Source organism: Castor canadensis, chromosome 4 (assembly GCF_047511655.1).
Source record: "Castor canadensis chromosome 4, mCasCan1.hap1v2, whole genome shotgun sequence".
In the NCBI taxonomy this organism is placed as follows: domain Eukaryota; kingdom Metazoa; phylum Chordata; class Mammalia; order Rodentia; family Castoridae; genus Castor; species Castor canadensis.
Window position 1 is genome coordinate 140,354,271 of NC_133389.1, and position 27,724 is coordinate 140,381,994.

General features: G+C 35.2%; 1 protein-coding gene across 1 annotated transcript in view; it reads right to left on the reverse strand.

Moving 5' to 3' along the window:
• Positions 1–4,410: 4,410 nt before the first annotated feature.
• The window catches only part of Col5a2 (collagen type V alpha 2 chain), a 140,534-nt gene continuing 117,220 nt past the window's right edge, over positions 4,411–27,724 (reverse strand). Inside the window, exons 43-54 of the mRNA XM_020167066.2 lie at positions 27,201–27,308; positions 26,021–26,128; positions 24,907–24,960; positions 23,227–23,334; positions 16,248–16,301; positions 13,877–13,984; positions 13,455–13,508; positions 12,409–12,516; positions 10,281–10,572; positions 8,736–8,923; positions 6,709–6,948; positions 4,411–6,081 (exon numbers count right to left, since the gene is read on the reverse strand). Of these exons, the coding sequence (XP_020022655.2) occupies positions 5,935–6,081; positions 6,709–6,948; positions 8,736–8,923; positions 10,281–10,572; positions 12,409–12,516; positions 13,455–13,508; positions 13,877–13,984; positions 16,248–16,301; positions 23,227–23,334; positions 24,907–24,960; positions 26,021–26,128; positions 27,201–27,308 (1,569 nt within the window). The 3' untranslated portion in view covers positions 4,411–5,934. The remainder of the gene's footprint in view (positions 6,082–6,708; positions 6,949–8,735; positions 8,924–10,280; positions 10,573–12,408; positions 12,517–13,454; positions 13,509–13,876; positions 13,985–16,247; positions 16,302–23,226; positions 23,335–24,906; positions 24,961–26,020; positions 26,129–27,200; positions 27,309–27,724) is intronic.

The following is a 27,724-nucleotide window of genomic DNA, read 5'->3' on the forward strand; positions in this document are numbered from 1 at the left end:
ACACAGCAGATACTATGAAAGAAACACAAATCTTCACTTTGCAAAACAAGAAATATGATGAGAAGAATCTTAGCAAGGAGTAGACATTTTCTTCAAGGACTAGACTGAAGATAGAGTCCAGAGTTTAGAAATACTTTCTGGGAAATGAGGTTAAGGAGGGAAAATGGGGACAGCTGAAGAAAGACTTCAAAAGTCATGCAAGAGATGTTTCCCTTTAATAAGGACTAAGTGGAAAGTTACCCAACTCTGGTCTTTCTCACAGCTTCCTACGTGGCAGTTAAACACAACAGTGATTCATTTGGAAGGGTGGTGGAACATGATAAAATGTGTGACTGATTGGAGAATACTAGGTCAAGGGTGGCTCAATACATTTGGAAATTATCCTTAAGCAGATGGTCGATGAAATCATCTGGCTCCTAAAAGAAATCCTTAGGGAGCAAAACTTTCAAAGGAAAGGGGAAAAGGATAGCATGGTGTATACACTGTGGGAAGGAGGATGTGGAGAAACTTCATCGAGTGTTTGATTTGAGATCCTGGAACTTTTAATAGTTTAATAAAATAAGGATTTAATTTTGAGTCTAAAAAGTGCTATGAGGACAGAGAAGAACAAAAGGAGGCCATCAGTATTGCTATGTGGCCCAAAATTATTTGGGCTAGATTTTCAAATGTTGTCTTGAATTTTGTCCTCCATGGAGCCAGCAAAAACAGAGTATGAAAGTAAAGTCATTACTATCTAGAGAACCAAGAACGCACAGCATTAAACTAGGAAACATGTTAAGTCTCTGGGAGGAGCTTGGACTTCAACGTCCTCCTGAATCTTTAGGAGTCAAATTCTGACTACAGATGTTTTCAATTTTTGCTGCATTTTTCTCATTATACTAACAATTGAGATCATTCTGTATCTCCAGCTGCCTTTCATTATAACATCTACCTCATAACAGTTTCAACTGCTGGGAAAATTGTTCACATTACCATTACAGTTCTACTTTCTCTACTTATTACCATGTGAATCTCCAATTTTTATTTCACATATGTGCAGACCAATTTCTTGCAAATTGATGGTATTTAACCATAAATACATTTATTCATGTGCGTTTGGTATGTATCTCTTAAATTGTGCTGAATCATATTCTTTGATAAAAGTAAATACAATCTTCAGAGTTTTTAAAATTACAAGATAGTCACACAATAAGACATTAATGTGAATTCAATATTACTTGAGGTTTTTGTTTGTGGCATCAAAATAAAATCCAACATATACTTATAATCATAAATTATATGGAATTTTGCTGAATTAGTACAATTTTGTCTCCATAGTTCTGTAGGACTTTCACTGATGTTTTTACCTAATTTGATTTTCAACCAGAATTTTCATCTTCCACATTTCTTTCTGTTAGTTTTCTTGGTTTAATCATGAAACTATGAAAGTGAGAAGATTAATTACAGCCTCAGAAGTAACTTCAAACTTTCTTTTAAAAAGTTCAGCTACCTTTAAGAACCAAGGTTTCAGGATTCTGTAACTAAAAGATACTATTCCTAGTACATATGAAGCTCTTTTTCACTCTCAATTCCCCTTAAATAGCAATATGCCCCAGTGATCTATTCTTGGCTTTGTGCTTTTTTTTTTACAACCTTTGTGAGTGACTCCAATCACCTCCATAGCTCCAACAACTACTACATGTGGTCTAGCCTATTTTTAAGTATGATCCTGAGAGATTAAGTATAACTCTAAAGGAATATTCCAATATACACAGAACACCCAACCTAGCCTGCCCCTTCTCTATTTTCTGTGTCAGTAAATGTCATCACCTTCTTTGCAGCTACCTACATCAAAACATGAATAATCCTAAAATACTTGCATCCTCATCTTCTTACTCTTTCATTAGATTCTGTTGTATAAATAGCTCCCAAATGCAGCTCTCTTTTGTCTGCACTGACATTGACTTTTCATTCTCTGCTTTTCCCCCCAAACATTGTTCTAATTAATCAGTTTTTAATTCATTCACATTAAAATTTCTTCCTAAGTATTGCTGACAAGGTGATCGTTCAAACTTTCAATTCCACAAGTCTTACATGCTTAAAACAATTATTTTAAAGCAAAAATTATGTTGATATTTTTTGGTGGTTCAGATTTTGTTCAAAGGGATTGGCCTGCATGCAAATTCAACATCATTGGCTCATGCACAGAATTTGTAAATTATCCACCAATGTCGACCACAAACATTTTCTCACTGATTTCTGGGGCCCCTCTAGAGGGGATGGTTTCACTTTCAGCTGATAACCACAGTTTCCTAAATTAGGGATGTTTTAATGCATTTCATAAAACCAACTATCAATAGCAAACAAACAAAAAAAAGAAACAATGTATGCATATGTGAATAAATGAACAAAAATAAATAAATAATAAAAAGATAGTGTGTGTTTTGTATTTTTCAGGATGGCAAGAGTGACAGGTGACATGTTCAGATTTTTATTTCAAATTGGCCACTGCAGCTACCAATAAAGGAGTCAGAGGAGGACAAGAGTGGATCCTTGAAAATCTGTTGGAAGGCTAGTCTTCTAACAGAGCCCAGTGAGAGAAAACAATTATGTGAACTAGGATAGTGGCAGGGGAAATAAAAAGGAGGACATGGCCTTTAAAAAATGGGGGGGAGGAATTGAAAATATTTAGCAATGCCCTGACTCTGGCATGATGAGAGAGAAAAAATTGACAAGAATGACTCTTGGGTTTCTACCCTGCCTAATGGATAGATGATATGACCCTTGAGAGAGATAAGGATCACAGAATATAAACATTCTTTGAGATAGAAATATCGTGAATTTGTTTTTGAACATACAGAGGTATACATACCTCTGAAACCCAAATGCAGATGGAGAGTTAAACAATTAAGCAAGAATTTTTCTGGCTCCAAGGGGAGGTATGAGATGGGTACATATTTTTGAAGCTATTGACTTAGAGATATTGAGTAAAGCCATGAGCATGGGTAAGGTCAGGTGATGACAGTGTATTGAGTGTGAATACTTTGACAGAATAATACTGACCTCAAGGGAATACCAATACCCAACACTTAAATAAATGGAGAAGTGATGCATTGACAAAGGAAGCTGAAAAGAAATGAACCAGCATGTTTTATTTAAAAAAAAATTTTTAAATTTGCTGGCATGCCCCATGCTATACAGGTATTTGGGTTGTTGTCGAATCATTTCTTGGTTGCCATTGTTGGACCTCAGTCTCCAAACTGACTTTTAAGGGATTATTTTGAGTACATCTTGCAGTGTTAATAATTTCAAAGAAAAAAAGTTGTCTTGAGATTCATAGTGGGATAGAGATTTTAAATGTGACCACTACAATAACTGATTTTTTCTTTTTTTCTATTTTTTGCACATGGTTCCTGAAATATAAAAGTTTTCTTGAAAAGGAACACCTTTTATAATTTCCCTGAATCTTTTGTAAATTTGGAACAAATATTGAACCTAGACAGAATTTATCAAATTGTATGTTATAACTTTTGGACTTTTTCAGCATTGTTTGTGCTCTCTTTGTTTTGGTGGTGGTGGTGGTGGTCGTGGTGGGGTTTTTTTGCTGATTTTCTTCATCCACATTAATTTGGAGAATTTTTATTTGTATTCTAATAAACTAGCTATAAATTAATGCCTCCATCCTTTGCAGATGTCAATTTTTTCACTTTTAATCATGTAGAGTGTGAGATTCCTATGAGATATGAGTGTAAAGAAGTTCTCTAGTCTAATGGAACTTACAGATGCAGAATGCAAGCAAAAATTTGAGGGCTTTGGAATGTCTGGAAAGCCTTTGATTTGTAACATTCCTGAGCTCCAGATAAGAACTGATATTTCTGTAGTTGGAAATTATTAGCCTTTTCATTTAATAAAATCAACACATATTTCTGACCCACCTGTCTGAATTTGTACACCCTTTATAGACTGAACATGAAGAAAGTCTAAAAAAACTTGCAAACATTTTTAGCTATAAATGGTCAAATTCAAGCTGCAGAGCTCAAATAACAATCAAGTTGTGAAAAATAGTGTTGTGATATAAACATTGAAAATAAAACTGAAAACATTTAGGCTAAATTCATACGTGATACATTTCAGACATGTTTTATTATCACTTTATTCAACCCTGGAAAGTCTACTTCTTTAACTTTTTGTCAACAGCACTACCCTGAAATTTTTAAAGGCAAAGACTGTGATAATTATTGTCATGTTGCCTTTGTGGGTAATATCACAGAATGATTTTCTTTTGTAAGCTACTACATACATGACAGAAGGTGTTTGTTGTCTGTTTTTTCAAAAAGTGGTAAAAAAAAAATACCACAGCACCTTACTTTTCACTATTGGAAATTAAATGGATCTAATAAGTTCAAAGGAATTCCACAAAACAAAAAACACTGACAAGACAAAAGCGCGAATTTAATTTTATGCTTTGCAGAGATACATGACCAAAGTTGTGTGCATGGCTTGTTGCTTGAGATGGCCCCAGATATTTATTTTTTTTTAAATAAGAAATAACAATGGAGCCAACAAATGCAAGTAAGGAAAAAAAAATCTCTTAAGATACAAGGGGACCTACATGTTCTAGTTTAAGAAACATGCAAGTATTACAAAGCATTCTAGGTACAGTATGATGGAGGAACAGTGAGAATGCACTGGAACAATGCTCTTTCTTTCAGAAATGGGAAGTCTAACAGTTCTGTTTTCACAAATATTATTGATGAAACAATCTTTATTTTTAAAGAATTTCATAGAAAGAATTTTAGCACCATCATTAAAGGTAAAATAATACTTTTTAGCCCTGCCTGTCTCCAGTCTTGGAATAACAACAGAAGCATAGCACCTTTTAGTATCTAAAATACAAACAAGAATAGAAAGTCCATCCCAGCTTCTGGAGATGAGGTAGCTCATGCTAAGAAATGTAGGGTCATTTTTCTTATGAAAGTTCAAAGGCCAATGGTCTGATTCCAACTATCACATTTGGTTAGAGCCAGCTCCACATCTCTGGGTTTCTAGATCTTTTCTTCATTACAGGCTTCAAGATAATGAGATTGTGCAAGTGGAAGGTTCTCTCAACTTTGGATGTGTGCTTATAAATTTGTATGTGTAAGTTACTTTGCACTCAATGTTTCCTTAAAAAAATGAAAATGTATTAAATAGTATGCCTATGTCCTTTCTGTATGTATTGATTAACTGCGTCAAAGGGGAAATTCTGTTAAATTTGAACAGGAAATATATCAGCCTCTAAAAACTTGCAAAGAAGAAATTTCACTTTTTTGCTCCTGAAATTCCATTGACTATGCATTTTAAATTTTCACTTCAAACAGTGGGAAACTGTCATTTTTTAAGATTCTCTATGAAGAATCTCTATAATAATTATATAATATCAAGACATACATGTGGGTTTCAGCCACAAGGTTAAATATTTTGAGCTCACTTTTCATTGATAACCTGGGAATGAGAGATCACAAAAAAGCACTACTTGCTATTTTTCAAACTGTAGTCAAGCAAAATAAACATGTGTTGTGGTTTTACATACCCCATTCTTTAAGCTACCTGCAAGAAATAATTTCCTCTTAAATACTAAGCAACTTTTTCATTACATTGAAATAAATTGAAGAAAACAGATATTTATTTAATCAATTTACTTTTTTTATAAAGGTGGTCATTGTCATTGGTTACCTTAAACCTAAACTGCTGTATTGAAAAATATTTAAGTCAATTAAAATTTGAGGATTGTAAGTAAAATAAATATTCTGAAGGATGAGAAGGCCAGGCACTTCAGACCATATATACAGTGCTGATGTGTGATCAGCCGTTACTTCAAGAGTCTCAGGATCAACTTCAAACAGTCGAAGTTCTTGTGAATGGTGGTGGGCATCATTAATGGCGGTGCTCATTGTCGATGTTTCTGGGCTTGTGTTACATAAAACAAACTGGCCCAATTTCAATGCCAAATTCCTGGTCTGTGTTTCCGATATCCACAGGGGCAAGATCTATGATGGGCAAGCGTGCCACATTCTGTGTTCTGTATTCAAAGACAGTCTTGCCAACATTTCCATTTCGCTTCTGGAATTAAATGGTGCAATGGGTTAGTAGCATATAACATTTTTTAAAATAATGTTAGATAGAAACCTCCCCAGCCAAGTTTTATAATGTAAAAGCAATCATGTTTAGAACACTAGTTAAATATCAGAGCATTGGTAATGTGAAGTGAGGCACCAACATACATGCAGACATTTCTTTCTGAGTAAATTTCTTTTTTCTTTGGAAGCTTCCCAAATAACCAGTAACAACATAAATTATGAAAATTTTTGTTTTCTACAAAATAAACTACAGCTCATCATTCAATATTTTCCTTGCTTTAAAACTAGCATGCAAGTCAGTAATTCATTTTAGGTTTTTATGTACGAATTGAGATTTTGTATGTTAAATAAGCTGCAGAAGAGCCAAACAGTTGCAGAAGAGGTGGTCCAAGGATTCAGTTGTTTCTTTACTGTTTTTCATTAATGCTTCTACCATGCTTCATGCTGGTATATGTCATACATTAAAGTTTACCCTAAAGAACAATATAAACAAAATGCTTCTGTGCTTTTGTACAAGGTAAAAGTTCCCACACTTCTAGTGGCATGACAGTATTTTTAACAAAAATAAAAATTTTTTCAACTAGATCAATGTAGTTCGAAAAGTACTTACAGAGCAAGTATCTTGAAGAACTGTATATCTGAATCTAATGTTCCCCTCTCCTTTGATTTCTAAGTCATTTGACCCTTTAAGAACCACTGATTTCTTGAGGTTTTTAGATTGATCATCCATATATCCTATACTGTTTTTACAGATGTAAGTAATGTTCTGAGAAGCTTCTTTTGATAGAAGGCGCAAGAAAGTCATCTGAGTAATGGCTGTGTTAGGTGACTGGTAGTCTCCATAAGTAAACTAAAAAAGCAAACAGTATTTGTTATACACATAATGTCTCACAGATATAGATGATGATAGATAAATTGATTTTAGACAAATCTACTTGAAGAGTATTACTTTAATTCTTGTCATATAATAAGCTATTTTACCTATACATATAAAAATCTTAAAATTTCCATGCAGATGCACAGTTAAGAACCTGTTGTCCTTACTACCCTCAACAAAAGGTAATGAAATCAATAATAATGATAATTTTCCAGAGAAAGCTTAGATATTTTAAAGTATGTTTCAATCGTGTATCAAACATAACTTGTTTTTATCACTAGTTAGAATAAGAACTAGAAATTTAGCTGCTGTGATAAAATCATTTGACTCAACTCTTATATGTTTATAAGAAATATGAATTAAAAATTTTCCATTAAACAACACAAATTATCAAAAATAATTTCCCACATACTCTTTTTATTCATCTTCAACTTTGAATTTTATTTTAAAACACTCACATTTGAGTTTTCTACTTAATCTCATATTAATTGAATTACATTTCAACTATTTATGTTTAAATATTAAAATTGCCTGTTTGTTAAATATGGAAGGTTCTCACATATCTTGCACAGATCACATAATGTCCTGAATATGAGTCTGGGAAAAGGTTAGGAGAAGTGACAAGGAGTTTCAGACTTAAGCAGCCATAACAAGATCTAAGATGAAATATTCATGTTTTAATAGAAAGTAGCAAGAAAGAGTATGTACAGGTATGAAATACCATGGCAAAACCCCATTTAACAAAACAACCATTAAAAATGAAGGACAGGAAGGTAGGTCTTGTCTGGGGAAGGGTGGGTACCAGTGGAAGGGGGAGGATAAAGAGAGAATGTGAAGAAGGACAAATATTGTTGATGTACTTTGTATTTATGTATGAAACTAGAATGTTGAAATTGTTCTAAGAGGGGGAGGGGAGATGAGGGAGAATGATGGAGAAGTAAATCTTATTAAGATACATTATAAGCAAATATGTAAATGTCACAATGAAATCCCCCTACACAACTAATATATGCTAACATAAATGTAAAAACAAATTTAAAAAAGAATAAAATAATTAGGAAAAATTTAATGAAAAAAATGCAAGACTCACAAAAAAAGAAAGAAAGTAGCAAGACCTGGTGAGACTCTGAATACTAGACCATGATAGAAACATAAGGCCCACTGAAACTCAGAAAAATATTAATGTAATTCATGTAATTACAAAATGCCTTAAGTTTAAATAATGCTATAATGTTTACAAAATGACTCCATTGTTGAAAAATCATCACTTCCCATGTACTAAGCACTACACTAAGCACTGAAAATCACACGGGGATTCTGAGACCAACACTATCATCCCTGCTTCACAGAACTGAGGCTTTTGAAAGATTTGGTCTCCCTAAGGCCTAACATCAGTTAAAGATCCAGGTAAGAGTTACCCAGGTCTTCTGAAAATAAATATAATGACTGTCTTTCAACTGTGGCAAAACCCCTCAAGTGTACTCCACAGTCAGTGCCATATACATTATAGAAACAAACATTAAAAATAACTATTTTTCTAGTTCCATCAATAAGAAAAATATAACTCAAAAATATATGTTACTCTAACTCATAGTAAAACTATATGTAATGATATTATAATTGTAATTCATGAGAATATATCACTTAACATAAATACAGTAAAATAAACCTGGTAAAATTATGGCATAGTTCTAAATAAATATAAAGATATAGTAAATGAAAAGTAAAGAATATAATTTTGAGTAAACATATCAAATTACCTGAGATCCTCTATTCATATCAAGACCATACCAAACAGGCTTATTATCAGGAGATTTGCTGGCCCACCAGGTTTTACGGGGTACACTGGATGGGTTTGCTGAAATACACGTTTCTCCGGTTTCCATATTGCAGTAAACTTTGATTGCATCTTCAGCAGATCCCTGGTTAGGATCAATCCAGTATTCACCTATTTTCCAAAATTAAAATATTCACTAAAGTGAAGAGAATCTGAAACATGATTATGAGTCTCCAAAATAACTAACAGAGGTATTGAAAATATGAACTCCACAGATGTTCTCTTAAAGAGAGAATCCATTATGGAAAAAGTAACTATTAGGCACTGGGGGTCTTTCAGCATGCTAATCATTATCCTAAAGCACTTTGACAAACCATGTACTCAAGGCTCAAAACATCTATGTGTAGGAAATGCTGTTATCCCATTTTATAGAAAAGAAAACAATACCAAAAGGACATTGGTTTTGCCAAAATAGGTATGTTCCTATTAAACTTACAAAGCCAATGTTTTAAAGAAGGAAAGTGTAATTGGAATTTAACTAGGAATTATCAAAAATATGAGTAAAGTAAATAAATAAGTTGCATTACAATTAGAAGACCATTAATTATCTCTAAAAGTAATCTCATATATAAGAGATTTTGGAAGTAAGATATACCAGGACAGTAGTAGTTGGTGCTAGACATATAGTTAAATAAATTCACAAATATATTTTGTTCATATTTGTGTATCTATGTCTTTGTATATGAATATATGCAAATACATGAAAAAAATAAATAAAATGAAAGTAGTGAAAAGCAAAGCATTAAAGCATTAAGAATAAAATTGACTATTCTTCAAAGAGAACATTTTTGGCTACCCCTATCAATGTCTTTTTAAAGTTAATTGAAATTCTTAAACATTTCATAGCTCATTCCTATGGACTAGAATTCTTTTTGTTCAGGTCTTATTAAATCATTAAAAATGATATAATATGATACACATTAAGTATCAATCATGCAACTATGGCAGAAAGGGTATTATATTGCCAAATGCCTTAGAGCCTCACTATAACATGAGCCTGTCAGCAGAGATTCCAAACATGTGATTCATAGAACTTTAAGCTACATTAAGGGAATCCTAATATCTATATAAATTTGGGAAGTAATATATGCTTTATTTAGCTCTCAATGATGCAACAATAAATGTTCCCCTACTAAAAATTGAGATGTCAAGTTTTTTATGCCTAGTCATGCTTGAGCAAGCATTTTCTACATACCATCACCACAGAGGGCATTTGCTCCACAAAAGCTACCACTATTTTAGAAATTCTGGATGGAAACGGAATTAGACTAATAGAATATATCCTCTATTACGGTACAAGTCATCTTGCTCCATATTTTTCTCATATTTTCATGTCTGTGGCATGTTTACTACCTTATTTCTCATGTGTATCCCTAATTACAAAGTCAATAAAATATTTTAGGGTACAGTTGAGAATGACACAGTCAGAAACAGTACACTTTGTTCAAATAGGCCACTGTCTACTCACCACTCTGTTTTGTGGAATGGCAAAGTTTTAAGTCATCGCAAGTCCTAGCTGGGTGCTTTTTGGAGCCATCAGGGCTACGCATGGTCTCAATTTGACTACTGAGAGACTTCAGGGTAGCATGGACCCCTGGGTCAGTTTTGTTTGTATCATCAGGAGCTGCCTGGTCTTCAGTAAACTCTGGAAGTGGATCTGGCATGTTCTCATCATAGTGACCCATGATATCACCAAGAGCAGCCGTAAGGTGCCCAGGGGGACCTGGAGGGCCAGGTGGACCAGGCTCACCAGGAGGGCCCTAATTGAAAAGAAATTGAAAAGACTTTTAACACGTTGCTTTTAATTTTTTTTCTAAACTGGTAGTATGTAGTACATACACAATGTGACAGTCCAATTTGACAATCCCAGGAGATCTGTGACTCATGCTCTCTTGTAAACAGATAGAGCTGGTCTATTAAGCTACAGCATTCCAAGGATGAAAAGACATCCGTAACTGTTTTTAAGGCAAGATAAATGTTAGTCAGCATCTGAGATAAAGATGAAAGCACGAAATACTTGCTTTGGTGTGTACCTTGAAGATATAGTACATTTTATGTTAAGAACACTCACTTCCTGATTATCTTAGGCAAAGTACAACTAACATGTTCTAAAAGCAATTGTGGTTAGAGCTAGATGAGGTTAGAGCACTATAGTGGTGCTGCAGGTGCTGGTTCTATAAGGCTGCACATCAGTACTAAGGCAATGTCTATAAGGAACACACACAAAGAGCATTCCCCCACTTCTAAATCAAGGGGAAATATGCAATGTACATTTATGAACATGAATTACTGTGTACATAAAATTCTTTGTATAAACAAAATTGATGAATGTTTATGTTAGTCTTTTTATTGACTTAAAAACTCTTCTGCTCTTTTGCCAAATGAGAACTACTTGAATGAGAAGTAGATAAGCACAAAAAAGTGGCAGTTAAGTGGACTTCTCTATGAATCCCATCTGTAGGACCCAGCAATTTGGGATAGCCAGTTGACAACCTGAGCAGATACAGAATCCACTGGTGGAGTGGTTCAAGCAATAGAGCGCCTCCCTAGCAAGCATGAGGCCCTGAGTTCAAACTCCAGCACTGCCAAAAAAAAAAAAAAGAATCCATATTTCATGTAGAGTACAACACTGGGATTCAAAGACTGGAGTTCTCACATTGTACAGCTAATTGTTGAATGGCTTCAAAAAGTTGCTTTAACTCTCAATGACAATGCTTTCTCATTTTCAAAGGCAGATAGGTCATAGATGACAGATGATAGCGAGAGAGAGAGAGAGAGAAAGAGAGAGATGGAGAGAGAGAGAAAGACAGAGAAGTACTGAACCACAAGAGAGAGTCAATCAAGAGCCACATAAGTCAAAGGTATTCTAATTCAGTAACTGTTTTTTATTCACAGAGAAGTAGCAATCTGTGACTCCCCTAATAGATGATAAACATTTGTTTCAATGGTTTTGCTTTTGATTAGCAAAGACAAAATAAGGAGGAGCTGATGAATAAGACCAAGGAAACACCAGACAGGGAATCATAAGCTCATGCACACTAGTACTCACGGACAGGGAAGATTCAGAGACATATAATGTCTAAAAGTCTGAGAAGTTAGAGACTAGTGTAATTTATAACTTTGTATCATCCTCAGTTCCACAATTAGGATTTTTAATGAAAAGTTTTATTGAAATCCTGTCTGAAAGCTATTTTCAAGAGAAAACTACAATCTTGTATACCTCATTTTTGACCATTTCATGAAGTTTTCATAAAGTATGAACTACCTCTCACACAGATTATTTAGAGCATGGTCATTTAAAGCAAAGCAACATTTGCGTAATTTTAATTATAAATATAATCACAACTTGATATTTACTTTAAATCAAGGTATGTATTAATCAAGGTCTAAGATATTGGGCTCTGATTTTATAGACTGTAAATAATTCATATAACACATTTGAAATAGTTACTCATATAGACAAGCTCTTATAAGGCTTCTAGATTTGTTTTCAGAGTCCCTTAAGTCTCTTGTCCATCAAGATGCAGAGATATTATTGGATAGCAGCCACATGCTGACAACAACAGCATTCTTATGTGCAAACCCTCTGACTTTACCTCTGGTCCTGCTTCTCCTACACTGCCTCGCACACCAGGGGGTCCAATTGGTCCAAGTGGCCCAGGGTTTCCTTCTTTGCCTAGGGGACCAACTGGACCTGGAGGACCCTGAAAGAAAATAAGATTGTGTTTTAGATTCTTTGAAGAGAAATTTTACAATGCCTCTCTCTAGTCAAAGAACTATTTATTGTACAGATGGAGCTCTTAAAATGATTTCTTAGATTCATTTCCTTAATGACTATAAATAGTCTTCCAGCAGTTTAAAACACTTATAATCTCATTATACATGAATCATCCATTACCCATGCATGGTAAAGACCAAGATAAGTTAAAAACTATAATAATCACTTACTTTATTGGTAGTAATTGTTTCATCCAATCTCAAATAAATTCAGTTGGATAATCAATTAATTCAGAATAATGAAATGACAGAAAGTTGAAGATTTTGTTATAAATGAATTTTGAGTGCTTATACCACAGACTCTCACATCATAGTAATTTTTTCTGCTTGACTTATTTACAACATATTTAGATACAGTGGATTTTTTCAAATTAATTTTCTAATTGTCTATAATTTCTTTTGTTTTCTACATAATTATGTATGTCAACTGTCTAATGACACTAATGACTTATTAGAGCCAGCTAGTATGAATGAAAAATTTCTAAATGCTTCCTATATTGGTTTCATTTTATGACTTACCCCCAAATTAGCCTTATATGGAAATATATATATATAGCTTCAAAATCCTAAAGAGTAAAAGCTTAATGGAAATTTAAATTAACCCAAAGTGAGAAGTTGAATAGATATGTATACAAATCCTAGGTAAGAGATTTTAATGTGGGTCCATATTTTAGCAAATGTCTTGTTTTAGGATATTTCTACTTAAAATGAATTGCTGAATGGTTTGTCACACATGTTTATGGCCAACTTCAGAGAACACAAACAACTCAAGCTTTAATACATGAAAATGATACTCATGAATTAGCATCATATCATCAAAGGCACTATTATTTACATCTGAAATTTAGTAATTTTTGTTACTTACTCTTGGGCCAAATGGACCAGGGATACCAGCACTGCCTTGTTCACCATTTGGACCCTATACAGGAATAAATTTTAAAATGTTGCTAAAGTATTTCAAAATTGCATTGTGCAATCAGCTTTTTAAATATACTGCCACTGATTTGATCAGCATAAACTGTTAAGTCATCAGTCTCTACAATGTCTCCTTATGTTCACCAATACTAAAGATGTAGATTTTTGCTTTATTTCTTCCACACAAAATTATACCTTACATATAGGGCAATCATATTGGATAATTGGATAATTATTCCTCAAGATAATTTTGAAATTAAAATATGACATAAAAATATCCATCTATTTCAGGAATAGATAAATATTCATATCAATATACCCATGTATTCTGAAATGAAATGTAGAACAACACTTAAAATGTTATTAACTTACAGGAGGGCCTGGAAGACCCTGAAGACCAGTGAAGCCTCTGTGGCCCTTCTGACCTCGGTCTCCTCGGTCTCCATTATCACCTTTGTCACCTCGAGGTCCTTGGGGTCCCTAGAAGTAGAGTCATGACATGGATATTATTTCTTGAAACTACAGCTCACTGCAACTTTACTTTTTACAGTTGCACTTATTATAATTGTAAATGATGGATTTTATATGCATGAACATATTTATTTACATTAGACCTAGGAACTTTTGTCTATTTTTCTAAAGTAACAGCAGTAGGTTAGAGAAAACTCAGATTGATAATAATACTTCTCTAAAGATTCAGTTTTTATATTTATTTGTTTATTTATCTATTTATTAGGGATGCCGGGAATTGAAACAGGCCAGGCAAGTGGTCACTGAACCACATCCTAGCCCAAGATTTAGTTTTTTAAATGTTTATCCTATATTCATACTAAGATAAGATATTTTAAGTTTCAGCCAAATGATCTGAAAAGTTTACAAACTTTACATCTCTCCTCTTTAACTGGTATCATTAAGTAAGACTATTGCAGCCATAAATAAATTCTTTGAAATTAAAACCTAAAGTACTTGTTTTGCTTTTCATGCTTCTCTAAGTGTGAAATATTTGTTAAATTTGCATATGTGAATAAACTAATGGTATGTGATGGCTGGAAACATATTAAGAAACAAGCAAAAATTAAGTAAAAGAGCCTAGAATATCATCATTAAGCCACTCTCCTTTACAGAAAGTACAAATGGGATTGGGTGAGATGATACATGCCTATAATCCCAGGTACTCAGGTGCAGATCAAGAGGACTGCAGTTCGAGGCCAGCCTGGGCAAAAAGTTAAACACCACAACTCAATAAACAAGCCAGGTGTGGGGTTCAGGTCTGTAATTTCAGCTACCCAGGAGGTATACATAGGACAGCCACAGTCAGAGGTCAAATGCACAAAAAAGTACTAAATCCTATCTGAAAAATGACTGAAGCAAAAATAAAAAAGGGGCTGGGTGCATGGTTCAAGTGGTAGAGCATCTGCCTAGTAAGCAGGAGACCCTGAGTTCAAACACCAATACCACCAAAGGAAAAAAAAAGACAAAAAGAAAACAGAGAACCCCTATACAAATGTGTAATTCTGACCCAAAATCAAAGATAGTGTTCTGGAGGTTGAAGAATAAGTCATTGTGAGGAATCCTATTTTGAGAAAGAATGTGTACCCAGAAAAGAGGTGGAAATTATCCCACAGGTCTCAGGAATTTCATCAATTAATTATTCCTTGTTTTGTTTTAGGTCCTATGAAATAAAAACAGCTCCAAGGGATCAGCGGTTCACAGTATATGGAGAAGCTACTTCTATCTACCACAGGTCAACTTCTGTTTTCTTCATAATTTTTCTGAATGAGAACTGCACCCCTGTTAGTCTGACTTTGCAAGATGAATGAACTGCACCAACTCCACTTGTTCTTAAGTTAAAATTTTCCCTTTTAGATCTTTGTCTTTATTTTTTTGTTTTGTTTTTCCCCTTGGAGATTCCTAATTGTCAGATAATATAAGAACCTTTTTATAATATTAACAAAACTTGGCCAGGTGCCAGTGGCTCACGCCTATAATCATGAGGCAGAGATCAGGAGGATCTAGGTTCAAAGACAGCCCAGGCAAATAGTTCAGGAGACCCTATCTCAAAAAAACACTTCACAAAAATGGGGCTCGTGGAGTGGCCCAAGGTGAAGGCCCTGAGATCAAGCTTCAGTACTGAAAAAAAAATTAGTTGGTAGTGTAGGTAAACTACCTGCCTAGTAAGTGCAAGGCTCTGAGTTCAGATCCCAGTAAAACAACATAACTTAAACGTCAAAATTAACTTAAATGTTTCAATATAAGAAAAGTTCTTATATTTTGAGGACACCCCATGGCCTTGACATTGATTTATGAGTATGAGAAACATGAGCTAATAGACTACCTATAGGAGACAAAGATAAAACAATAAAAAAAAATTTGTGTAAGAACTTATTAACCTGAAAGTGACTATAAATAGCAAAAAGATCAGAACAGAGGCAAGAAAATCCAGGTGAAAATAAAACATATTTGAATAGTTCTTTTCAAATTTATAAAGAGATTTTAAATTCATTTGCTTTGTAATATTTTAGGACAGCTCTGAAAGAAATGCACTGTTATCCTCAAATCCCCTCTTCTAGCTTTTTGAAATATATGGTACATTATGGCTATCAACAGCCACCATATTATGTAATATCAACTTGCTCCTATCCACCTAACTTAAAACACATTGATCAACCCTTGCTCATACATCTTAAGAAGCTTAAATCATACTTCTTTGAGAGTGTATTTTATGTCAAAAAACAAGACTTACAGGTAGACCACGTTTCCCAGCTCGACCAGGTGGTCCTATAGGACCTCGAGAACCCTAGAAAAAAACCCACACAAATTGGTATGTAAAGAAAGATATGCACATATTATATAGATGATGTTAAAAATGTGTTTAGAGTTGAGTGCATATGTGTCTGTGTGTATGCTTATGTATACTCTTATGGTTAAATCATTGAAATCTGGAGAATATTTGCTAACTCCAATAACACCTTTAAAGTCAATTATATTTATTTGCTTCATTGAATGAAGATCACTATAGTTTATTATGAAAAGATTAAGATCTTTGTGTCCATATTTAAAAGGCTTAAAAAGTATGCAAATTCGTAGTTGAGCGTCTTATCATTCTTTGTTTAGAATCTACAACCTGAGATCCAAGATGATGACTGGGACATAGCCACAGACATCCTGAGCTCCATGATCCAGGGACTTTGCTAAGAAGCTGGAGACACACTTGGCTGAGGTAAAGCACCAGGGAGAGCTGAAACATCAGCACTCTGAACCCCCAGCTTGTGGAAGGCTTCTCCATGCCACGATATACTAAAAGAATAGCCAGTACTGCACACCAAGTCCCGCCCCATAGGCCCACAGAGCTGCTGTTCTGCAGGCCATGGGATCTCTGATCCATGGGCCCACTCCTCAGCCCCACCAGGGCTGCACTCCCCTAAACTCCCACCTCTCAGACCTACACTCCTCAGGCCTGGCAAGTCAGGAATCCACACACGCATGATCTCTGCCAGGCCATGCTCCTCAGGCCTGCACAGGCCTGCACAATCTCTGCTGGGAACATGCCCCTAAAGCCTACCAAGCCGGCAATCCACAGACACACACGATCTCCATTCCACCAGGCCCACGCCCTTCAGGTCCTCCAGGCCCATGCTCCAAAGGCCCACTAGTAGGCCCCGGGACCCCACCCACCTACCACCCACCACAGGAAGGCTCCAAACCTGCCTAAGAGACACACACAGACAGGTCTGGATGCTAAAGGAGTAACACCAGAACTACTAAGACAGCAATTTTTTTTCTTTTTTTTTTTCCCTTCTTTAAGTGTTTTGCTGTCTGGTTTGCTCTTTGATCACCTGCCATCTCATTTTTTTTCTTTTTTCCCCTCTCTTCTCTCTTCCTTTTATCTTTCCATCTTTTTCTCTTTTTTATCCTTCTCTCTTGGTTTTGTTAGTATTAATATTGTAAACCAGCTAATACTAAATTACACAAAGTCCAAGGATAGAAATGGGACTTAGTGGAAATATGCAAAGAAGAAAAAGGGATGGAAACCATTTCCCCCCAAAAAATAAAGTAGTAAAGGATTTAGAGCAAAATGAAGAAAATGGATACCCAGATCCAGACTCCAACAAAACAAAGAAAAATTGTACCAAGGAACCCAATGAAGCCCACAAGAACACTCTGAAAGAAGAAATCCTACAAGTAATTAATGAGAATTTCATAGAGATGTTACAAGACATGGTGAACCAAAACATACAGGAGGCACTCAAGAAATTCCAAGAAAATAAAATTAAAGAATATGAGAAAACACAGAAACAAATAAATGAAATCATAGGAACCCTAAATAAACACCAAACTGAAACAGAGATCACCATAAAAAGAGAGATAAAAGAATTAAGGGCAAAAATTGACAATATTAAAGAAGAAGGAACCCACCATATTGAAAACCTAAAAAAAAGAATGAAACAGAAATACAAAACAAAATGGAAGGGCATTCCAGCAGAATAGAACAAACAGAAGACAGAATCTCAGAACTTGAAGATGAAATGGCAATTAAAGAAAAATTGAAGAACTATTAGTTAAACAACCAACACCTGCGAAAAGAAACTGCAAGAACTCACTGACTCCATCAAAAGACCAAACCTGAGAATCATGGGCCTTGAAGAAGGAGATGAGGTGCAAGCAAAAGGAATTCGTAATATATTCAACAAAATAATAACAGAAACTTTCCCAAATCTAGAGGAAACTATGCCCATTCAGATACAGGAAGCCTCCAGAACTCCAAACAGACCTGACCAAAATAAAACCACCCCACGACATATTATCATTAAAACAATAAGTACAGAGACTGGAGAAAGAATATTGAAGGCTGTAAGAGAGGAAAAAACAAATACAAACAAAACAAAACATACAAAAGTAACCCCATCAAAATTACAGCAAACTTCTCAACAGAAACATTAAAAGCAAGAAGCGCATGGAGTGAGGTCTTCCAAGCATTGAATGAAAATAACTTCAACCCTAGGATACTCTACCCAGCAAAACTATCATTGAAAATAGAAGGAACAATTAAAGTCTTCCATAATAAGCAGAAATTAAAACAACATATGATCACCAAGCCACCACTACAAAAGATTCTCCAAGGAATTTTGCACACAGACAATGAAAGCAAACAAAACCATGAAAGGTCAGGCAATACCAAACCACAGGAGAAGAAAAGGCAAGAAAGTAAAGAGTAACATTGATTCAGCTTCACACAATCAAACCCTCAAACAACAAAGACAACTAAATGACAGGGATCACCACATATTTATCAATACTAACACAGAATGTTAATAGACTAAATTCCCCCATCAAAAGACACAGATTGGCAAACTGGATTAAAAAGGAAGATCCAACGATCTGCTGCCTACAGGAGACCCACCTCATCAACAGAAATAAGCACTGGCTGAGAGTGAAAGACTAGGAGAAGATTTACCAAGCCAATGGTCCCCGAAAACAGTCAGGAGTAGCAATACTTATCTCGGACAAAGATGACTTCAAACCTACATTGATCAAATGAGATAAAGAAGGACACTCCATACTAATAAAAGAGGAAATACACCAAAAGGAACCTGTATGCACCCAACATCAATGCACCCAATTTCATCAATCATACTCTGAAGGACCTAAACAAATACAAATTCAAACACAGTGGTAGTGGGAGACCTTAATACCCCCCATCACCAATAGATAGGTCATCCAAACAAAAAATCAATAAAGAAATCCTAGAACTAAATCACACCATAGATCAAATCACACCATAGACCCATCACCAATAGATAGGTCATCCAAACAAAAAATCAATAAAGAAATCCTAGAACTAAATCACACCATAGATCAAATGGACCTAGCTGATGTCTACAGAATACTTCATCCAACTTCTGCACAATACACATTCTTCTCAGCAGCCCATGGAACCTTCTCCAAAATTGATCATATCTTAGGGCACAAAGCAAGCCTCAGCAAATATAAGAAAATAGAAATAATCCCATGCATTCAACTAACCACAATGCATTAAAACTAGAAATCAACAACAAAAACAGCAGTAAAAAACATGCAAACAATTGGAAGCTGAACAACACATTGCTCAATGATGAATGGGTGATTGATGAAATAAAAGAGGAAATTAAAAGGTTCTTGGAAGTTAATGAAAATGAAAACACGACCTACCAGAACCTATGGGACACAGCAAAGGCAGTCCTAAGAGGAAAGTTTATAGCCATGAGTGCATATATTAAAAGGACAGAAAGATATCAAGTCAATGACCAAATACTACAGCTCAAACTCCTAGAAAAACAAGAACAAGCAAATCCCAAAACAAGCAGAAGGAAAGAAATAATTAAGGAAAGAAATAATTAAAATAAGAGCTGAAATCAATGAAATTGAAACAAAAAAAAAAAACATAAAAAGAATCAATGAAACAAAAAGCTGGTTCTTTGAAAAAATAAATAAGATTGACAGACCCCCAGAAAACCTGACTAAAATGAGGAGAGAAAAAAACACAAATTAGTAAAATCAGAAGTGCAAAAGGGAGATAACAACAAACACCACGGAAACCCAGGAAATCATCAGAGACTACTTTGAGAGCCTAAACTAATAAATTTGAAAATCTTCAAGAAATGGACAGATTTCTAGAAACTTACAACCACCCAAAACTGAACCAGGAGGATATTAATCACCTGAATAGATCTATAACACAAAAAGAAATTGAAGCACTTATCAAGAGCCTCCCAAAAAAGAAAAGTCCAGGACCTGATGGATTCACTGCTGAATTCTATCAGACATCTAAAGAAGAACTAATACCAACTCTCCTTAAACTGTTCCATGAAATAGAAAGGGAAGGAACACTGCCTAACTAATTTTATGAAACCAGTATTACTCTCATCCCAAAACCAGACAAAGACACCACCAAAAAAGAGAACTACAAGCCAATTTCCTTAATGAATATCGATCTAAAAATCCTTAATAAAATAATGGCAAACCAAATCCAACAACACATCGGAAAGATCATACACCATGACTAAGTTGGATTCATCCCAGGGATGCAGGGGTGATTCAACATATGCAAATCTATAAATGTAATACAGCACAAAAATAGAAGCAAATATAAAAACCATTTGATCATCTCAATAGATGCAGAAAAAGCCTTTGACAAAATCCAACACCACTTCATGATAAAAGCTCTAAGAAAACTAGGAATAGAAGGAATGTACCTCAACATTGTAAAGGCTGTATATGACAAACCTACAGCCAACATCATATTTAACGGTGAAAAACTGAAACTGTTCCCTTTAAAATCAGGAATGAGACAAGGGTGTTGACTATCCCCACTCCTATTCAACATAGTACTGGAATTTCTAGCCAGAGCAATTAGGCAAGAAGAAGAAATAAAAGAAACTGTCAAAATATCCTTATTTGAAGACAATATGATCCTATATCTTAAAGACCCAAAAAACTCTACCCAAAAACTCTTAGACACCACAAACAGCTATGGCAAGGTGGCAGGACACAAAATCAACTTACAAAAATCATTAGCTTTTCTACACATCAATAATAAACAAACTGAGAAAGAATATATTCAATTCCATTTATAACAGCCTCAAAAAAATCAAATACCTAGGAGTAAACTTAACAAAGGATGTGAATGACCTCTACCAGGAGAACTACAAACTCCTGAAGAAAGAGATCAAGGAAGACTACAGCAGGTAGAAAGATCTCCCATGCTCATGGATCAATTGAATCAACATAGTAAAAATGGCTATACTACCAAAAGCAATCTACATGTTTAATGCAATTCCCATCAAAATCCCAATGACTTTAATCACAGAGATTGAAAAATCTACCCTGAAATTCATTTGGAAACACAAAAGACTGCGAATAGCCAAGGCAATACTCAGCAAAAAGAGCAATACTGGCAGTATCACAATACCCAACTTCAAACTATATTACAAAGCAATAGCAATAAAAACAGCATGGTACTGGCATAAAAACAGACATGAAGACCAGCGGAGCAGAATAGAGGACCAGGATATGAATCCATACAACTATACCCACCTCATTTTTGACAAAGGTGCCAAAAATATAAGATGGAGAAAAGATAACCTCTTCAACAAATGTTGCTGGGAAAAGTGGTTACCCATTTGCAAGAAACTGAAACTAGATCCATGTCTATTACCCTGTACTAGTATCAACTCAAATGGATCAAGGACCTAAATACCAGACCTGAAACTCTGAAGTTACTACAGGAAGGAGCAGGAAACACATAGGTATAGGTAAGGACTTCCTCAATAGATCTCCAGCAGCCCAGCAACTAAAGAAAGGATGAATAAATGGGACTTCATAAAATTAAAAAGCTTCTGCACAACAAAAGAAATGGTGTCTAAACTGAAGAGACCACCCACAGAGTAGAAGAAAATATTTGACAGCTATACATCAGACAAAGGACTGATAAACAGAATATACAGGGAACTTAAAAAACTAAACTCTCCTAAAATCAATCAACCAATTAAGAAATGGCCAACTGAACTAAACAGAACTTTCTCAAAAAAAGAAATTCAAATGGCCAAAGAACATATGAAAAAATGCTCACCATCTCTAACCAAAAAGGAAATGCAAATCAAAACCACACTAAGATTCCACCTCACCCCTGTTAGAATAGCCATCATCAAAAACACCACCAACAACATGTGTTGGCAAGGATGTGGGGAAAAAGGAACCTTAGTTCACTGTTGGTGGGAATGCAAGCTGGTGCAACTTCTCTGGAAAAATATTTGGAGACTTCTAAAAATCTAAATATAGACCTGCCATATGATCCAGCAATCACACTCCTGGGGATATACCCAAAGGAATGTGACTCAGGTTACTCCAGAGGCACCTGCACACCCATGTTTATTGCAGCACTATTCACAATAGCCAAGTTATGGAAACAACCAAGATGCCCCACTACTGATGAATGGATCAAGAAAATGTGGTACTTGTACACAATGGAATTTTACTCAGCCATGAAGAAGAATGAAATCTTATCATTTGCAGGTAAATGGATGGAACTGGAGAACATCATTCTGAGTGAGGTCAGCCAGGCTCAGAAGACCAAAAATCGTATGTTCTCCTTCATATGCAGACTTTAGATCTAGGGCAAACGCAGCAATGTGATTGGACTTGGATCACATGACAAGGGGAGAGCACGTATGGGAGATATAGGAATAGGTAGGAGACCCAGAGCATGAAAGCATTTGATGTCCTCACTCCAGAGGAACTAATACAGAAACCTTAAAGCAACAGAGGTTAATATGAGCAGGATATCAGGAACCAATGTAAAGATCACTTAGAGATGAATCAACTTGGGTCGCAAAACATGGGTACACGAAAGCAATGTTAGGAATCTCTCTGTATAGCTATCCTTAACTCAACTAGCAAAAACACTGTCTTCCTTATTATGCTTGTGTCTTTTCTTCAACAAAATTAGTGATAAGGGCAGAACAGGACCTGCCTGGAACTGGGGAGGGGAGCGGGGGAGAGGGTGGGGGATGGGGGCAGGGGGGAGAAATGATCCAAGCAATGTATGCACATGTGGATAAATGAGTAAGAAAAATGAATCTACAACCTAGTTAGTGTACATGCACAATGATGAGCATGCAGGCGTGTGGTTTATAGTGTAGTATATTGTCATGTGCAGCTGTCTGTGTGATTGGTTCCCTTCTTACCGGATCTCCCCTTTGTCCTGCATCTCCTGGTGCGCCCACAGGCCCAGGAGTTCCAGGGGCACCCTGAGAGCCCGGCAGACCTGCAGGCCCAGGGTCTCCACGGTCACCCTGGCAAGAATAGTAACAATATTATTCTTTTAACACTTATTCTACAGCAATAGTCTATGTATTCATGTTAGATTCACAATATTAAAAACCTTTTGAAACATTTTAACTCTTGCTGTACTTAAATATTTTACTTATATTTATTCATTAGTAAATCGAATTGAAGAGAATAAGATCCTTTCTCCTGAGTCTCAGATCTCATTCCTCCTTCATCTCCACCCTGTTGCTCCCACAGTCAGGATTACTGAAGTATAGTAATCTTTCCTAGAAAGAAGTCTCCAAACTGGTGAGTCTATACACTTGAAGAACCTAAATTGGCAACTCCAAAGTTTTGGGGAAAAAATAGATTTAATGCACATATGCATTTAGAACTTATCAAGAATTAATTCCATTAAAACTATGTAAACTGAGATTTAAAGGATATGAGGCAGCAGGTCAAAATATGTATTTCCAAATTCTTTTCATGAGGCACAACTTTGAAGACTACTGCACTACATATATACCTAGCAAAGAGAAAATCCCCAGACACCACGAGAATTCACAGCTCTTAGATTATGATAAATGAGAGAAGTCTTACACCAAGATCCCCACAAATTGTTCCCCCCCTTTCTCATAGTTTGAGGTGTTCTTGAATGTCTACCATGTACTAGGGATGATAGAAATACATAATGCTACAGGTATTAATCATGTCTAAAGTATTTGAAAACTTAAGTTGAAAAACATTGCTCGAGATCACATAGCTAGTTTCTTAGGGGATCAAAGTTCCAAATCAGAATTGTCTGGTCCCAAGTCCTTCCTTAAAATGGAAAATCCAATATATCATGACAGACTTTGGAGTGGTTTTTGTCTTCAGTGCCCTGACATGGAGTCTAAGACAACTGTGCAACTGCCAAAAGGAGCTGGGGAGATTTTCAGTTTAGCATGTGTCTGATTTAAAAACATACAAGAGAACATGATATGTTTAGAAAACAACATGGTTTATATTCTCATGAGACATTCAGTTTAGGGGTATGAGTAGAGACATTTATTCACCCAGCTCTATTTGAACCTTTATGAAATTTAGAATACTCCATCTCTATCCTCATCCAAAGTCTTTATGCTGCACCAAAGATGAAAGCAATTTGCTTTGCTGCTCTTCCTGAAAAATGCTGTCAAGCTTTTCCATTTATAATATCATTCCATTTATAAGATTTCTCCAAAATGTGGCCTTACAAAAAGGTTGTTTGGGGTCGGACCCAGGGATACACTTCTGTAATCCCAGAAAATTGGGAGGTGGAAACAGAAGAATCACAGCTCAAACCAGCCCAGACAGTTAACACAAGATCCTATCTGAAAAACCAAAAGAACTGGGATGTGTCTCAAGAGGTGGAGCAAGTGCCTACCAAGAACAAGGCTCTGATTCCAATCCCTAGTACCAAAATAAAATTAAATAAAGTTGTTACTATCAGAAAAAAGTCAGAGCTGCATTTGAGCTATGGGTATAAAGGGTAGATTTTTTTAATGTAATACTAAAATTGTAAGGACTTCAGATTCACGTAGGTCTAGATTTCTTATAATCAGTGACATTGCTCTTACACGTTCTCCAACAGCCCCATCCCGTCCTGGAGTACCATCATTACCAGCTGGGCCCTATAAAAGAATAATATTTGAAAAAATGATTGAGTAGTTTTTCAAAACTTCATTAAAATTGTCAGAAAAGTGATAGTGTGTTTTACACCTCTCTACTTCCACCTTAAATTAATACTTTTAGAAATCTCAGTAGAAGAATGAATGTTACCATTTTTCCTGTTATTCTCAATTTTTTAAAAAAAATTAGCATATCCTTAGTTAATCTAAACTGTTTGCTCCTGGATCTTATTTTTTAAGAAAAGAAAAATCCACAAAGGCCTTGAAATAAATAGGCAACAATTACATTGTGGTCATTTTATATTTTGTCTGGGTTACCAAGAAAGGAGCTGCTTTCACTTTTACTTCTTTCACTTTCTCCAAATAATATTAAGGTTTTAAAAATCAAATAACTGTTTTTAGATTTTTAAATAGCTTTTTAAAATGTAAATATAATTTTTAATTTTATAATTTAAAAAATATCTCTGAAATCATTAATTCCTTTAAGAATATGTGATTGGTTATTCACTCATTAAAGTGTTGTACAGGGAATTTTCCAACCTTTAACTTCTCAAATTGCCTGTCAAAAACTGATTTCTTCTCAACAGAGCCTAAAGGAACATAACATCTATAATGCTGCTTTATAATGAGACTTAAGTAAAATGTTCTCTATTTGCTTTGCTCTTCTTACAAGCTCTGATAGTTATATTAATCCTATCACCATAAAACTTGGCAATTTTGATAAATATCCCATCTCAGAATAAAATAATAGCAAAGGAAAAGGTGAGTTGATATGTCCTTTAACCTTCAAAACCCTTTGGCAAAAGCTAAATCAGCTGAAATGCTTAGCTCCAGACTAGGTGAAAGTCAGTTCAAGGACACTGATTTGCTCTTTATATATATATATATATATATATATATATAAAATAATTCAGCCAACTTTCTGGGGAAGTAGAGTACATTAAATAGCATCATTAAAAAACATCCTTAAGGTCATATGTGCAATCAGTTTCTAAATTTCTAAGTCAATTTCTAACTGAAAGTATTGGCAACAAAGAAGATTTATTTTCACTGCAGCACTTACTTCTGGTCCAGGTTCTCCCACGGGACCATTTGAGCCAGGGGGTCCCACAGGTCCAGGTGGACCTTTATCTCCTGTTGCTCCAGTTGGTCCAACTTTTCCTGGTGTGCCCTGAAATTGAAGTAGATATGTTAACCACTTCTGAAAAAATTTAAGAATTCCAGCTACCATAAAGGCTACATTTGTTCAAATGGTGCTTCAGTCCCTCCTCCTATAGCAATAATTTTTCATTATTCTACACCATCCATGCCTGCTTAGAAGCATACTCACTTCTTCTCACATTCCTCTTGGCATACCAAAAGGACCAAAAGCCATCCTTCACCACCAGTTCAAATGTGCATTTTGGGTTTGAATCACATATAGTCATCAATTCTGGCTGCCCTTCTGGAATCCATATCACTACTAAGACATATGCATCCTTTATCATTCCTTCTTTGTCTGCTCATTCTCCTTGTGTATTCTGATACTTTAGTCTTACTACTGAGGAGTTTTACTTTCCAGTCCTTGACTATTCTGATAACACTAAGATATCACTTAACTCCTAATTTGCTGGTTTGGGATTTCTACCCAGGGGTCTCTCCAGTTCTAAGATTCTAGGAGCACATCTCTCTGTCTACATTCCATATAAAAATCATTATTTTTTCCTCAGGTATTATAAACATTCAGTGGGAAGTGTAGTCTCTCCAAAGCTAACATTAAATTCAACTTTCATCTGTACTCCAAAGAAGATGAGATTCTTAAGCACCCCAGGGAACAGGAGGTTACCCTCAGAGTCCTTCTTTACAGTTCACCCCTAATATTACTTTAACTCAAATATTTCTTCCCTTTGATGATTTGCTGTGAAAAATGGGTGTTTTTGTTATACATGTTTATTTTCAAAGATTATCCTTGTTTTCTAGCTCTGTGGATCTTTTCAATCTTTGAACAAAGATTAAAAGTTACCAAAAATTTCAATCAAGTTTGCCTACTTCTCTAGCCCCAGGGTTAAACAATATGATTTTCAAAGACTTTGAAAGATAGTTAAGCATTGACATTTAAATTAAAAAGGTTTTTAAGGCTTTCAGGGTTTATGTCAACTCATGACTACTTAAATCTATTTATTAGGCAAAAGAATGAATTCTCTCTGCACAAATTATATTGCATATATGAGAGGAAGTTTTAACCAACATAGCTAGCTACTCACCGCTGGGCCTGGCAGGCCAGGCATGCCTCGCTCTCCACGTTGCCCAGGCATGCCCACAATCCCTCTTTGCCCAGTAGTTCCAGCAGGACCTGGGGGGCCATCTGGACCCTAATGTTGATGATAAACAATAATTACTAATTCTACAGAGTAAAACCATATCCAAGGAACTTATAATAGATTGATTATAGCATTACTGGTTTTACAGTATAAAAAGTGTTCCCTATTTTACAAAACTGTGCTCTCTCTCTCTCTCTCTTTATATGCATTCAGTCAGAGACTGTATAAGTATATACATATATATATGTTTATATATGTATGCATATATATATGTATGTACATATATATGCATATATGTATACAGTCATGTATGTATACAGTCATAAATAAATTATTATAATTCACATACAGCCTCTAACATTAAAGATGAAAACAGTACATCAGTTGGAAAGGAAATTGAGGAATAATATTATGAATATTGAGGCAGAGGTAAATCCCTAAATATTTTCCTTCTTTAAAAAAGAAAA